This window comes from Aspergillus fijiensis (assembly GCF_003184825.1).
Source record: "Aspergillus fijiensis CBS 313.89 unplaced genomic scaffold BO72scaffold_2, whole genome shotgun sequence".
Classification (NCBI taxonomy): Eukaryota; Fungi; Ascomycota; class Eurotiomycetes; order Eurotiales; family Aspergillaceae; genus Aspergillus; species Aspergillus fijiensis.
The window spans coordinates 580,999-594,705 of NW_024468978.1; the positions used below are offsets into that span (position 1 = coordinate 580,999).

General features: G+C 49.3%; 5 protein-coding genes across 5 annotated transcripts; 3 read left to right on the forward strand and 2 right to left on the reverse strand.

Moving 5' to 3' along the window:
• Positions 1-637: 637 nt before the first annotated feature.
• BO72DRAFT_443912 (putative endoplasmic reticulum DnaJ domain protein Erj5) lies at positions 638-2,353 on the forward strand. Its single transcript, XM_040943693.1, has 3 exons — positions 638-789; positions 845-910; positions 983-2,353. The coding sequence occupies exons 1-3, from the start codon at positions 717-719 to the stop codon at positions 2,041-2,043; spliced, it is 1,200 nt and encodes a 399-aa protein (XP_040806464.1). The 5' UTR covers positions 638-716; the 3' UTR covers positions 2,044-2,353.
• A 156-nt stretch (positions 2,354-2,509) lies between these two features.
• Positions 2,510-3,209, reverse strand: BO72DRAFT_92722 (uncharacterized protein). The gene has a single exon (XM_040950811.1). The coding sequence runs from the start codon at positions 3,015-3,017 to the stop codon at positions 2,544-2,546; it is 474 nt and encodes a 157-aa protein (XP_040806465.1). The 5' UTR covers positions 3,018-3,209; the 3' UTR covers positions 2,510-2,543.
• A 681-nt stretch (positions 3,210-3,890) lies between these two features.
• On the forward strand, positions 3,891-6,608 carry BO72DRAFT_482605 (PMM-domain-containing protein). Its single transcript, XM_040947730.1, has 10 exons — positions 3,891-3,969; positions 4,035-4,049; positions 4,113-4,173; positions 4,228-4,763; positions 4,899-4,993; positions 5,222-5,488; positions 5,594-5,656; positions 5,706-6,022; positions 6,092-6,166; positions 6,235-6,608. The coding sequence occupies exons 1-10, from the start codon at positions 3,963-3,965 to the stop codon at positions 6,482-6,484; spliced, it is 1,686 nt and encodes a 561-aa protein (XP_040806466.1). The 5' UTR covers positions 3,891-3,962; the 3' UTR covers positions 6,485-6,608.
• Positions 6,609-6,893: 285 nt separating this feature from the next.
• On the forward strand, positions 6,894-8,341 carry BO72DRAFT_443917 (CCDC90 family protein). Its single transcript, XM_040943694.1, has 3 exons — positions 6,894-7,544; positions 7,606-7,939; positions 7,998-8,341. The coding sequence occupies exons 1-3, from the start codon at positions 7,007-7,009 to the stop codon at positions 8,053-8,055; spliced, it is 930 nt and encodes a 309-aa protein (XP_040806467.1). The 5' UTR covers positions 6,894-7,006; the 3' UTR covers positions 8,056-8,341.
• Positions 8,342-8,805: 464 nt separating this feature from the next.
• On the reverse strand, positions 8,806-13,681 carry BO72DRAFT_443918 (putative SNF2 family helicase/ATPase). The gene is made up of 5 exons (XM_040943695.1): positions 13,615-13,681; positions 13,375-13,559; positions 10,086-13,293; positions 9,570-10,030; positions 8,806-9,495 (listed from the first exon to the last, which is right to left on the reverse strand). The coding sequence occupies exons 1-5, from the start codon at positions 13,646-13,648 to the stop codon at positions 8,965-8,967; spliced, it is 4,419 nt and encodes a 1,472-aa protein (XP_040806468.1). The 5' UTR covers positions 13,649-13,681; the 3' UTR covers positions 8,806-8,964.
• Between the last annotated feature and the right edge of the window lie 26 nt (positions 13,682-13,707).

Here is a 13,707-nt window from a genome sequence, read left to right on the forward strand (position 1 = left end):
GAAGGAAAAGGAAGGGACCGAGTCTGAATTTAAGCCTTTTGATTCCTCCTCTTCCTCTTTCTTTTCCCCTCAGAGCCCAGCCCTTAGGAATCGGAGAACCCTGGCCGTAATGCACAGTACATTCATATGTAAACTGGAGTATTCGCACATCAATCACACTTTGATTGTCGCAGCTCGCTTCATCACGCGTGGTCTGAAGCGAATTACAGTGCAGTACAGTATTGTACATAGTCAGGGATTCTACCTATTTTCTACCTGACAGGTCAGAAGTGACTCAATTCTAATCTTTATTGGTCCACGTCGTGCATAGAAGTGAATTATTGTTATATTGGTGTTAAAGAAAACCTGCTGCATACCTCTCAATACATAGTAAGCTAACTTGACTGCGCTCTTTCAGCAGAGGAGAGGAGAAGACGAAGAACCTACATTTGTGTAGAAGGTGGTGTACTCGTTACGGTAAAGTTAACATTACTACAAGAAATAGTCAGGGCGGTGTGATGCGTGGCAGTTCCGACTTGTGGAGAGGTGTACTACTGTATGTACTGTACTGTATATACATACACCAGTACAGTACAGGAGCAGCGAGAGTAGATGACAGATAAGCCATTGAATCAAATTTTCAATTTCCTTAATCTCATCTCGCTCGGATTCCTACAAGTACGGAGTAAGTATTCTTGAACTGGGCAGAGCGGTCTTGACCGCCCTATTTTCCCACCATGAAGCCCTTCTCACTCCGTCTGCTATTCTTTGCTGCTCTGTTTGTCCTGTCTGCGGCTTGGACCAAAGAAGGTAAATTCTCTGATACTCAACCTATTGTTCCCTGTTAACATTGACGTCACCTTAGACCACGAAATCTTCCAGCTTCGTGAAGAAGTCATCTCCAAAGAAGGCGCGAATGTGACATTCTACGGTACTCCCTCCGCATTGCTTTCCCTTGCTCCTACGCCATCAGTGTTGATTGATCAATCTAATACTTGTGTAGACGTCTTGGGCGTGAAACCGAATGCCAACCAAGACGAATTGACCAAAGCCTACCGTCAGAAGTCAAAGCTCCTCCACCCTGACAAAGTGAGACGATCCTTCATCGCCAACAGCTCTAAGGACAAGTCAAGAGCCAAAACCAACAAGGCAGGTGTCCATGTTAACAAGGGCCCTTCGAAACGTGAGATCGACGCGGCCGTCAAAGAAGCCCATGATCGCGCGGCCCGTCTGAACACTGTTGCCAATATTCTGCGTGGAGCTTCTCGGGAGCGTTATGACCATTTCCTGAAGAATGGTTTTCCGAAGTGGAAGGGTACCGGATACTACTATTCACGATTTCGCCCGGGCTTGGGCTCTGTCCTGGTCGGGCTGTTTCTGGTCTTTGGGGGCGGCGCCCACTATGCCGCACTCGTGCTGAGCTGGAAGCGTCAGCGGGAATTCGTCGATCGGTACATCCGTCAAGCCCGTAGAGCTGCATGGGGCGACGAGTCGGGTGTTCGAGGTATCCCTGGACTGAATGGTGGTGTTGCTGCCGAACCAACCACGCCAACTCCGGAACCTGAGCCCAGTGCCGTGCCAATGAACCGACGCCAGAAGCGCATGATGGAGAGAGAAAACCGCAAAGAGGGCAAGAAAAGTGCTGGTCGAATCAACGGTCGCAGCTCTGGGACTGCAACGCCCACCAATGAGGCCGTGGAGCCCACCGGCGAAAGGAAACGTGTCGTCGCGGAGAATGGAAAAGTTCTCATCGTGGATTCGGTCGGACATGTGTTCCTGGAGGAGGAGACGGAAGATGGAGAACGCCGAGAGTTCCTCCTCGACATCGACGAGATTCCACGCCCTACCTTCCGCAATACAATGGTGTTCCGGATGCCCGGCTGGGTCTACCACAAAACCCTCGGCCGAGTGCTTGGCTCATCCGACGCCATGGGTAGCGATATCAATGAGCGCGAGGAACTGGCCGAGACAGCGCAAAATATAGTCGAGGGTGTGATTAGCTCTGCTACAACTTCCAACAAGGGCGCATCCAGGCGGAGGGCGAAGCGCACACAAAAGTCTTAACTTCTTGGACCAAATTTCGAGGGAATGAATCCAAGCCCAACATTCTTGCTTGGATTGTTTTTCCGGCCTCGTCATTTTCAGACATTGAATAGATGCGCCAATGAATGTGTACTTACCATTCGACTCCGGCTGTTTGTATATGAGTGCAATGCTCTGGAAATCTACTCAGTACAACTTAGAAGTCACGTTCTTAGTAGGTGGTCTAAGCGCAATTCTGTTAATAGATCATTACATAAGAATAAGCAGTATTGTATTATAACGGCTATCCTATGACTGCAATCGCTACCAAGGAGACTGTCAGAAGTTACAGTCATATAGCCCGCAATTGCAAATTTCGATCAAAATATGGTCATCATCTTCGTAGTCATATCCAGTCGTCTTCAGATGTCCCAAGCTCATCGCAAATTCGGCGAAAGCGCATTGGTGAGTAGAGTATACACGTTGGGTCTCATAAACAGTTTGGCGTCGTATCGGAAAGGCAGAGGCTCGAATTCTAGGAGCTATATGAACATTTTGGCAATGCTGAACAGTCCACTGATATTGTCCGATAGGCCGGCCCCGCCAGGTCGCAGCGCCGATGCTCCGAGGAGGTTCTTTGGCAAACGGATACCGATCATGCCCAATAGCCTTTGCAGAACACCAGTTGTCAGAAGTGGGATCACGAGCAGCGTCAGGACCTTTATAGGGTGGTCGCGTGCATATTTCCACGCATCGCGAAAGATGCGCTGGATGATGTGAACTATCCGTGCGACAAAACCTTCCCTGGGCCGTGCGCGTCGTGACGATGAGGAGAACACCGATGGGCTGGATCGTCCTGCACGATTGATACCACTGCCCAGGCTGAAAACTGATGGTGCGGAATGGCGGGCATTGTAGGACGAGTACGTAGAACGCCGGGAAGGGGAGGAGCGTCGACGAGACTGATGTCTGTGAGATGACGAGGAGGTCGGGGATTTTCCATCGAACCAGCCCATTGTGGATTATTTTCACTCAGCAATGGGGCCTAGCCAGCAGCCAATGGAGCCTTGAAAAGGTGACTGTTCCCTTTGATCGCACAGACTGTTTAAACAGTGGTTGATAAGTGGAGGACGTGATGGTGGCCAGATCTGCCGATAAATGGGAACAATAATTGATACTAGTTAGGATGAAAGACGAGAACAATCGATCAGCGAGAGGGACGTAGTGCCCTCGAGGACAGGAATGTGTTCTTTCTGAGATCGGATCGACAAGAGGGCGGGAGTCAATTGGGACTAGTCAGCTTCAGATGCACGAGTCCCGGCCCCCAATGGCTCGCTCTAAGTTACTACCTAAGTATTAAATTCTAAGCGATCGTGGTCGCGATTATGAAGCTGATCTTGTCAGTGTAGACGAGACTGGGGTCTAGGTATGAGTAGGATAGGATGCCTTGGGAATCTTGTCATCTTCAATCTATGTAAAGTAACATAAGTTTGCCAAGATGCAAGTATGACTTTGGTGTAAGTGAAGAATGTTTATAAAATTGGTAGAAACACTGTACTGTGTACTGTACCTAGGCATATTTAAAGCAAGAACCTGCTTGCGAAGGGCAAATCCGTCAGGGACCGGGCTCCCCGTGGCCGTGGGCCGTTCCTGGTACTAACTTACATAGTATTATGCGTATGTACAGTACAATACAGTCAGTACATGACTGTACTCACAAGGAGTAACTAGTTAAGTTAGGTAAGCCGGCTCAGCTCTCGCTGCCTTACACAAGAAGCTCAGGCACTCACTCTAATGGCTGCCGACGTCATGGTCGGGGGCGGTTGACTCTTTCGTCGGTTCGACCGCTTCAGCAACCACTTTTGCCTCAAGTCCACTAACATAGCTCTTAGCGCGGAACAAGTTGGTGACCTTCATTTACTAAATTGAATCTCTCTTGAGCAAATTGATTGTAATAAATCATGGCGAGTGAGTGCATCTCAACAGATTTCCGCACAAATTCGAGCAGAACGCATACTCACTATATCTCTTAGGACAGAGAGACCTTTGTAAGAGAGCCACCGCGAAGTTGAAGACACACTGCTAGCAGACTGACTTCGTCATTTATATAGATAAGGTTCTTGGGGTATCTCCTAAAGCAACCCAGCAAGAAATTCGCAATGCATACAAAAGGTGCGGCACGTTACTGATTTGTTTAGAGTCAGCACAACACTGACACATCTACAGAGAGTCACTGAAGTCGCACCCCGACCGAGTGCCTGCCGATTCGCCTGAGAGGCCAGCTCGGACTCGTAGGTTCCAAGAAATCAACGATGCTTATTATACGTTATCGGACATATCACGCCGGCGCGATTACGATGCGACACGATTGGCAGATGGGGTGGATGAAGAATATGATATACCTCAAGGAGGTGCCGGTGGTTTCCCATGGTCCGATTTCGGCTTCGGTTCCGCTACTGATAGAGAGCAACGGGCATCGGAGCAATTTGGATCTGTTTTTGAGGAGATGCTGCGCGAAGAGGGTCTTGCGAGTGAAGACACCGATGCTGATGGCCGCACGCAAACCCGTCCTACGTCACGCTTCTGGTCCATTGTTGGCGGTATTAGTGGCGGCGCACTGGGGTTCATCATTGGTAATGCTCCCGGGGCGTTGGCTGGAGCTGTCGCGGGTAATCGACTGGGAGCGGTACGTGACGCAAAGGGAAAGAGTGTCTACGAGGTCTTTCTGGAGCTGCCTCAAACCGACCGTGCTCGGCTGTTGAGTGAGTTGGCGGCCAAGGTCTTCCAGACTACAATGGGCCATTGAGGACATTGACCTGTGACAATGCAGAGTGGGATACTCATCCCTTGTGTGCAGCAGTCATATGCCCTCTTAGACTTATTCATTCTTCCTATAGTGTCAATGTGGGTAATAGTGTCTTGGTTTTTGGGATACTTCAAGTCTACGATCATATTCGCTACAGTCTTTCTCACAATGCTGCTTAGGCACCAGGTAGAGCGCCCAAGAAGTATTATATATATGAAATGTGAGACTATCTGTCTCCATCTGCCCTTGCTGGTCAATGCAGCAGCAATGAGACTGGATAAAGCAACCCACAGTACGTAGGTCATCGAAGCTGCGGGACTTATCAAGGTTATCGATAAGCCATCGGGACCCACGTGGATCGACTGTCTCGGCCTCGACTGTCTTCACACAATGCAGCCTTGATGCCTGAGCTAGTCCCCCGCTATCACCTCCCCACTTCACCGCATGCGTCCTTCCCCCCCTGAATCCGACCATTTCCGCCGTCTTGTCGCTCTCGAGTGGCTATTGAAAGTCTCCCTTTCTTCTCCTCGCTCTTCACACCAAGTTCACAAACAAGATCTCTTAATTGTGTTTGGCATCATGGCAGAAGGCGCAAGCGTGTATCCATCTTTGCCGAATCGGCCTTTACAGGGGACCATTTGTCTTTTCGATGTCGACAACACACTGTCCCTCCCGAGAAGGGTGAGCTACTCCCTCAATCTCAGAAGTTGTGAACTTGGATCAATTGATCTTGCTGTCTTTGATGTCAAGCGACCGAGAGACTAATAATCGATCGCTCGTGACCAGGGTGCCACTCCAGAAATGCTGGAACTCCTCTCTCGACTTCGCCAGAAGTGTGCTATCGGATATGTCAGTTCTTCAAATGGAAACTTGACTCCAGCGATCTAATAATGCCTAGGTTGGTGGATCGGATTTCGCCAAGCAGCAAGAACAGCTTGGCTCAGCTACAACAAACGTCACATCCCTCTTTGACTTTTGCTTCCCTGAGAACGGTTTGACTGCTTTTCGTCTGGGACAGCCGCTCGCTGGAACCAGCTTCATTGAGTGGATTGGAGAGGAAAGATACCAGGAGCTGGTCAACTTCTGCCTTAAATACATCGCGGACTTGAAGATTCCTAAAAAGCGTGGTACCTTCATCGAGTTTCGCAACGGAATGATTAATGTCAGCCCCATTGGCAGAAACGCTAGCTTCGACGAGAGAAATGAGTTCCAAGCGTGTGTCTCCCCTCAGGCCTAGCGGTCTGCATGCGACTCGAGCTTGACTGACTAATGTCCTCTCTGCAGATATGATGATGTGCACCATATCCGTCGAGACTTGGTAGAAGCTCTCAAGAAGAAGTTCCCTGATTGGGGTCTCACGTGAGTCCTGGGACAGGCACCCCAACACATTCTGTACTCCCTTGTTGCTAATCACACTGTGGACTTAGCTACTCTATTGGCGGCCAGATCTCGTTCGATGTTTTCCCTACTGGCTGGGACAAAACCTACTGCCTGAAGCACGTCGCCGCTGAGAAGGAGATGTCTGGCGTGGAGTACAAGACGATTCACTTCTTTGGAGACAAATGCTTCGAGGGAGGCAACGACTACGAGATTTACAGCGACTCTAGGACAATCGGTCATGCCGTTCAAAACCCCGATGACACCATGAAGTTATTAAAAGAGCTTTTCGAGCTATAGATGGGCCGAAGAAGTGCTATAGTCCGGCTTTCTCTCGGAAAGTGATCTATATGGATTGGGGCAAAAGTGGGATACCTAAGCTCGCGTTGGGTTCCGAGGAAAATATACTAATTGGTTCAGAGGCATGAGTGCAAAAGACGATTTGTACTGTAGATGGTTGCTATATGAAGTATAATTCAAACCAGTCACGGTTTTATTGTAAATTATGTATATAAGTGTATATTTTTCGACTCATGAAGGAACGCGCAGACACGCCCACGCTTTTATAAACCGGAAACGCCCGGGGGTTCTGGTATCTTGCGTAAGACCACAGAATGCCGTTGAGGGTGTAAATGGCAGCAATCACATGCAGGCAAGCAAGCAAGGCCCGCCGTCCCCGACTTCGGGGTTTAGTCATCGTCAACCGGCACCTCATCATGCACCATCCTTCTTCACCCAGATCAGGCTCTGGCTCAGGCTCTTTTACCACGCGCTTTTGTGTGGCCATCACTTCTTTTGGTATCGCATGACTCTGTGCCAATAATGGCGTCTCAAAAGACAGTTGCGGAGGTGCCCCGTTCCATGCTTCCCCGTCTTACATGGAACGGCTCTTCTGCTCGGACGACTATTGCACCCCCGACCACTCTTCCAGCAGCGCGCCAACAGAAGCAGCAATTGACACGCTTCTGGAACCAGGCTGGACGGCAGTTACACAGTCTAGCTAGCCTCTCTTCTTCCTCCCTAAGTCACTCCGCCACACCCCGGGGCACTGGTGCTTCGTCGGCGATCGCAAAGCGGTTTGCCTTGGCCCGCCACACAACCAGCCCTCCCGATGTACAAGGCCTCGGCCATCCTATCCGCTATGACGGTGTCTATGTCGCCGCCTTCAAGCCTGCTCGACGTGCTTTCCATGCTTCCACAGTCCGTCAACGAGATCACCATTTCGATACTCTGAAGTTCGTACAGCGGTTGAAGGATGAAGGGTTCAGTGAGGAGCAGGCCGTCGCCATGATGAGAGTTTTGAATGATATCATCGAAGAGTCGATCCAAAATCTTACCCGTACAATGGTTCTAAGAGAAGGTAGGGATATATCGCAGAATGATGCAGATCGCTAGGATGCTTATACCTTGTCGTCGTCCAGACACCGAACGATCAGCATATACACAAAAAGTCGACTTCGCCAAGCTCCGCTCCGAATTGCTAAATGCAGACTCGACCGAAGCGCAACTGACGCGCTCATCGCACGAGAAGATTGCTGCAGACCTTGCCAAGCTCAACTCGCGCCTCCGCGACGAGATTGGGCGCACACAGGCGTCCGTGCGCCTGGATTTGAACCTCGAGAAAGGCAGGATTCGTGAAGAAGCGAATGGACAGGAAATGCGCATCAAGGAGACAGAAACACGGATCGAGCAGGAAGTTGCCGGCTTAAGGGAGCGTGTGGAAGCAGTCAAGTTTTCCACTCTACAATGGCTCATGTAAGATCTCGTGATTCTTTGCTGCAGGAAGTATGGTATACTGACATATGTGCTCTAGGGGTGTCTGCACCGGTACCGCTGCACTCATTCTGGGTGCCTGGCGTCTTTTCATGTGAGAGTTTTAGCGCACTTGGAGGATTACATTTACTGCAACCTCAAGATCTGTATTATAGCAACTATTTGTTCACCATGTCTTGTTTTATGAGCATGCTGGAGCTCTACAGCGGCGTCCATCAGGGACTCACTGGAACACACCGCTCTCACTCTCATCCACCGATAAAAGACAATAATGCTCGAAAACAACCACCCTAGTGATCCATCCAGTTTCCAAGTGTGTTAACCTGAATAGTTCTGGTTCCGCCCCAAGTGACTGTGGTCAAGACTGGCAATTTTTTAAGCTCAGGGCTCCAATCAATAGTGACGACGAGGGCGACAGTATTGATAAGGAAAGCTAGTAGGATCTAGAGACAATAGGTTTGGGGACGCGGAGGGGCCTATTAGCAAACTTACGATGGTCGAGCGCCTCCCTCCTTAATTTCGTAACAGTCATTGTTGTGGAAGTTGGACTGGATGCTCGGTAGTGGCCTGGGAAGTACACCGAGACGCAGTACAATACTACGGCTTGGAAGGAATGCATTAATATGCATGGTCGGTGGCTCATAGATCTGTCTTGTCAACTTCATGAGGCTACCGCACAATTACGCTTTTCATAAGCTTGTAAACAAACCAGCTCGCCTGTGACATGGAAGGACTTGGTATTGACACGTCGACAGCAGAACCAGCGAAAATGAGGCGGTTGGGTACTTCAAATTGCTACAAGCCTTGGCTCATAAATGCCCCACATTCGAGGGGATTGCTGTTAATCTGCGACATGGTACTCTTGATTGCTCTACTCTAGATGCAGTACTGAATCGGGACACCACCACATATCAGGCCCCGAAATCTGAAGATTGCTTGTTCATCCACCACATTCAGAACTTCCAAGCCGGCTGGGTCAAGACCGTGACGGCAAGGTTACGAATTCATTAAGCCACACTTCTCTGCTCAGCGGCCTCGCCTTCCAAGAACCTCGCGACTTCACCTGCGGCATCCATGTGGGTACTGTTGGCTTTCCTGAAAAGGCATCGCCATAGATCGTCTTCCTGGACAAGTTCACCACCCAAGGGGCCGCTTGCCATCATTTTGGAAAGCGGCGCATCTTGAATCTCAAGAGAATTCGCTGCATCAATTGCTGTCTCGGTAAGCGTGGTGCTTGCCGTCTCATGAGCGCCATTTACTAGAAACTCTGATGGTCTGTCCTCTTGCTGTTCCTCCTTTTGCATGATATGGGCTAGACGACGCGACACAGACAGATCGTAAATCGATTCCTCAACAGTGTCAGAGACCAGATACATCCAGACGGTTGTTGGCCGATGCTGGCCTATGCGATGTACGCGAGCAATGGCCTGAAGCTCGATTGCAGTATTGATCAAGGGTTCACAAAATATGACATTTGTCGCACAAATAAGATTAAGTCCAGATGAATGGGCTCGGGCGTGCAGGAGAAAGCATTCCAGCTAGATACAGGCGACTGTCAGCATTAAGATTCTTAAATTTATAGCGTTGCGTACAACTCAGGTATGGCTCTCACCGCAGGGTCGCTCTTGAAATTTTGTATGCCATCTTTGCTGTCAACACTGCTGAACCCAATCTTGAACCGGGATAAGGCAGATGCTAGAATTTCAAGGAAGTTCTTGTACTGGGAAAACACTACCGACTTAGCCCCAGGATCGTGCTCACGGAGCCACATTATGTGGCGAGCCAGAGTATCGATCTTAGTGCCAAAAGAAGAATTCAAATCAATATTCTTGATCTCGTTTAGCGTGCTCGAACTGATATCATGGTATATTGAGTTTGTGGAAGACGGTCGTTCAGACATGGCCTTGGTCGGTGCCTTTTCTTCTTGCACAACATAATCCTGAGGCTTGTATGTGATCTGATGGAAATCGTTCGCTTTCAGCCTTCGTTTACATGTAGGACAAGTCCGATGCTGACGCCACCATATGCCCAAGCAATGCTGGCAATAGTGATGACCACATACAGTCAAAACACCTTATTGATGTAAGCAAAACCTGGCTCCAACTAGTCAGAGGATGCCGCAACTCACCAATCTCAAAGCCTGATTGGCATATCACGCATATTCTGGTGGACTCATCCACGCTCGGTTCGTCTCGAAGATGGATTAAATAGCGGTGCTTTGCGCGCAAAGCCGATATTCTTCCATCAATAATGTTCTCTTGAGAGAGCTTCGCCTCGAAGACGGCCTCATCTAAAGGCTTTCCGACGCTCTCCTCGTCAAACGGGGCCACGGTGTCAGAGATTTGCTGTAATTGACGATAGTACTCAAGACGATAATTCATCGTGTCCCGGAACATCTCAACCTCTCTCTCGAGGCTTGAAACAACCTTGGAATGTTCTGCAGCCATAGCACTGGCATTTTTCAACACCAAACTGGCGATTTCCATTTCGGCCCGAGCCCGAGCGCTTCCCTCAGTTGCCTGCCATTCAAGGGATGTGGTCAAGCTGCGAAGCTCACTGATAATACCACGAAGAGAGCCCAATTGAGGATCGGGCTTCATACGACTTCGCATGTTCATGATATTCAGAAACAGCTCTGGTGAAGGGCCCTCACCCTTCTGGGCCTGAGCGACTCCGCCTTTGACTTCATGAGCAATAAGCACATTCCTCTGTCCAGTCAGACAGTCGTGGCGATCAGCGAACATGGCGCGTAGTGCCTCCATATAAACATACATTTCATCTTGATGTTTGGTAGATCTTTCGTATTCGTTCCCTTGAAGCTCCGATTCATCCTCCTGGTCAATGAGCGACTGGGAAAGAAGATGAGCCATGGTTCGACGCCACTCGTCGTATTGTGCAGCATGTTTATTCATAGCCTCGCAGAAGTCTTCGAAATTCTCGAGCACACGGCGAGCCTCTACGCCTGTGTTATATATCTGAGGCTTCATCTTCGGTATGACCACATATCGCTTGTTGCGCAGCATCTCCTTGATTATTCTCATGTGATTTCCTACCTTCTTAGACACATCCGTCAAAATTTCCTTCCGAATGGACTTGGCAGTGGCGTACGCCTCCTCTTCCCGTTGCTCGAGAGATTTGAATCCATCAGAGTCAGGGTCAGTCAACTTGAGATCCGATTTGATCTGATAGTACGCATTGCCCATGAAGAATATACCCATATGCTGGACCTCAAGAGCAGTGCGGAGCCTCTGTCGGTAGGTGCCTATGCGATTACTCTTGTCCGAATCTTCACTCTCGTCATTGGTTGCCAGGTCATTCGATGCCGATTCTTGACTAGTGCCCACATTTGATACCCGAAGTCTCTCGATCTCTGTTTGAAGTCGACCTCGACAATCGTTGACGATTGCACTCGCTCTCTCAAAGCAAGTCCTCCACAGCTCAAGTGCTTCTCGTTTTCGCAAAGCATTCTCCAGCAATTGCCCACGGCGCATTCGCAACAAGAGACGTTCACGTTCTTGAGCATTTACTCTCACGTCGTTTTCATCAATCATAACCTCCAAAACTTCTTGGACTGATCGTAACGGACCGTTAGACCCAGCGGTAAATCCTCGACCCTGATTGGGATGAAGACACGTCTGGCGAAGTCTGGCAAGCCAGCTCCTCATTTTCTCGATGACTAATGAGTCATTAGGATTCCAGTAATCATGGATAGGTGCACCTGAAATATCAAGCCCACACTCTTCACACATTTGCTCATATAGCTGTCTGTAATGTTGCTCTTCAACTGCAGTGAAAGGTATTGTGATAACAAACCTTTTCTGAGGTGGTATGCGGAGCTCCCCTCGAATGCGATCTTTGCTATTCCTCAGAGCAATAGTTTGAGTGATACGCGCCAGAACAGGGCGAAATGACCGGCATAACCTATTCCAAATAGAACCACAGAAAGGATCATAGCGCAGAAATAGAAGAAGGCCGAGAAGGTCTGTGATGTCCTTGCGGATAGGGGTCCCGGTCACAGCCCAGGCCAACTGGCGCGGGATCAAACGAGCAACTCTGGCTGCATTACTGACGCCACTCTCTATCATCTGGGCTTCATCCAGACAAACTCGCCACCAATGAATTTGAACAAGAGGCGTCTTCCGTGGCTCGAACCTTTTTTCATGCCGAAGATTTCGCTGCGGAGCATTTCCAGAGTAATGAATCTCTCGAGCAAGAACATTATAGGTCGTGAGGACGACATCGTGATCAGCGACCATATCAACCAAGCCACGCTCTGATATCTCATGGTGACGGTTAATACCCTCATAGTGGAAAATACGAAGACTCGGAGCGTGTAGCAAAATCTCCTCTCTCCACTGGTCGAGAATCGCAGGTGGCGTTATAATCAGAGTGGCACGGGAGGGCCTCAAGCCACCAGTGGGGCTTGGACCTAGGGTCTCAGGTAGTAATTTGCGACGGTGGAGGCACATTAGACTGATCATTTCGACCGTCTTACCCAGGCCCATTTCTTCAGCCAAGATACCGCCTCGTAAGACTGTCCTCTGTGCAGAGATATCTGTAGTCACAATCATGAGGAGATGGCTCGCATAACAGCACTTCCCATCCGCATCTGTGATACGAATGAAGGAGGCTGGTAGATCATTATCTGAATCCACCTCAATAGGGATTACCTGTCCATCGGGGCATAATTTGACGCCCTCCCTCTGTAAGAGCCACCTGACGGTCCGTCTCTGAAAGGGGAAAAGCTGACACTCTGTCAGGGCGCATTTAATCTCGGCCGAGCCCGTGGGCATATCAGGTGGTACATGAACGTTTTCGTAAAAATCGCGTGGTGACCAACTTGCCCCCTGCCCTTGAAATCTTTGGGTGTGTGCTGTGTGCTCCATGAGCGAACCGTCACTCTCTCTCAGAACATACTTCGAAAAGACCCTGGATGAGGCAGGCAATAGGCTTCTGGAATCTAGAATATCTTTCGAATCCTTCCAAAGGATGACAGTTTCCAGTCTGAAGGACTTCCCATCAGGGAGCTGATGCAAGGTTGCCTGGTAGCACACAGACGGCACACTCTTAACAAATCGATCGGCGCAGGGCAAGCTTCCTAACAATTCGCCATCAATGGCATCGATGAGCTTACGGTCGGTGATTCTATCTGAGAATATAACTTCCTGTCCGGGCACTGCTAACAAGTTCAGCTGAAGGCTGCCAAGCTTGTCCTCATTCACAGTGGTATCAGAATAAACAGAAGCGGCAGTGACTGTCTGCACTACAACAGGAAGACGTGAGACGTATTCGAATGAATGCAGTAGTCTTTCTACACTTCTCGAGTGAGCAAAGTTCTGTTGATGAAGCTTTTAGCAGACTCAACCTTATGAGGCCATGCCAGGTCACGCTTGTATATGAATTTGGCGATCACCTACCAATCCGATATGGCATCGTGCTAGCGGAATATAGCCCAGCGGAATTTCTGATGTCAGAAGTCCATTGAGATCTCTTAGACTCTGGGGTGCTAAAGACAACTTGAGCCGCTTGTTTGGTGGTCCATAATGTTCAATGCTGCAGCTAGTTCTCAAGAAGGCAGCAACCAGAGTATCTGGGACAAGACCTGGAGTCCTTGATCAGCAGTTAACCCATGTAAGAAAGAGCAAGCTCCAGGCTACCTGAATAATTAATTTCTGTTTCTACCGTGGCCATGCTATCTTCTTGCTATACATATCTTGATTGCCACAGTATGATGAGTTGATCTGATGGGG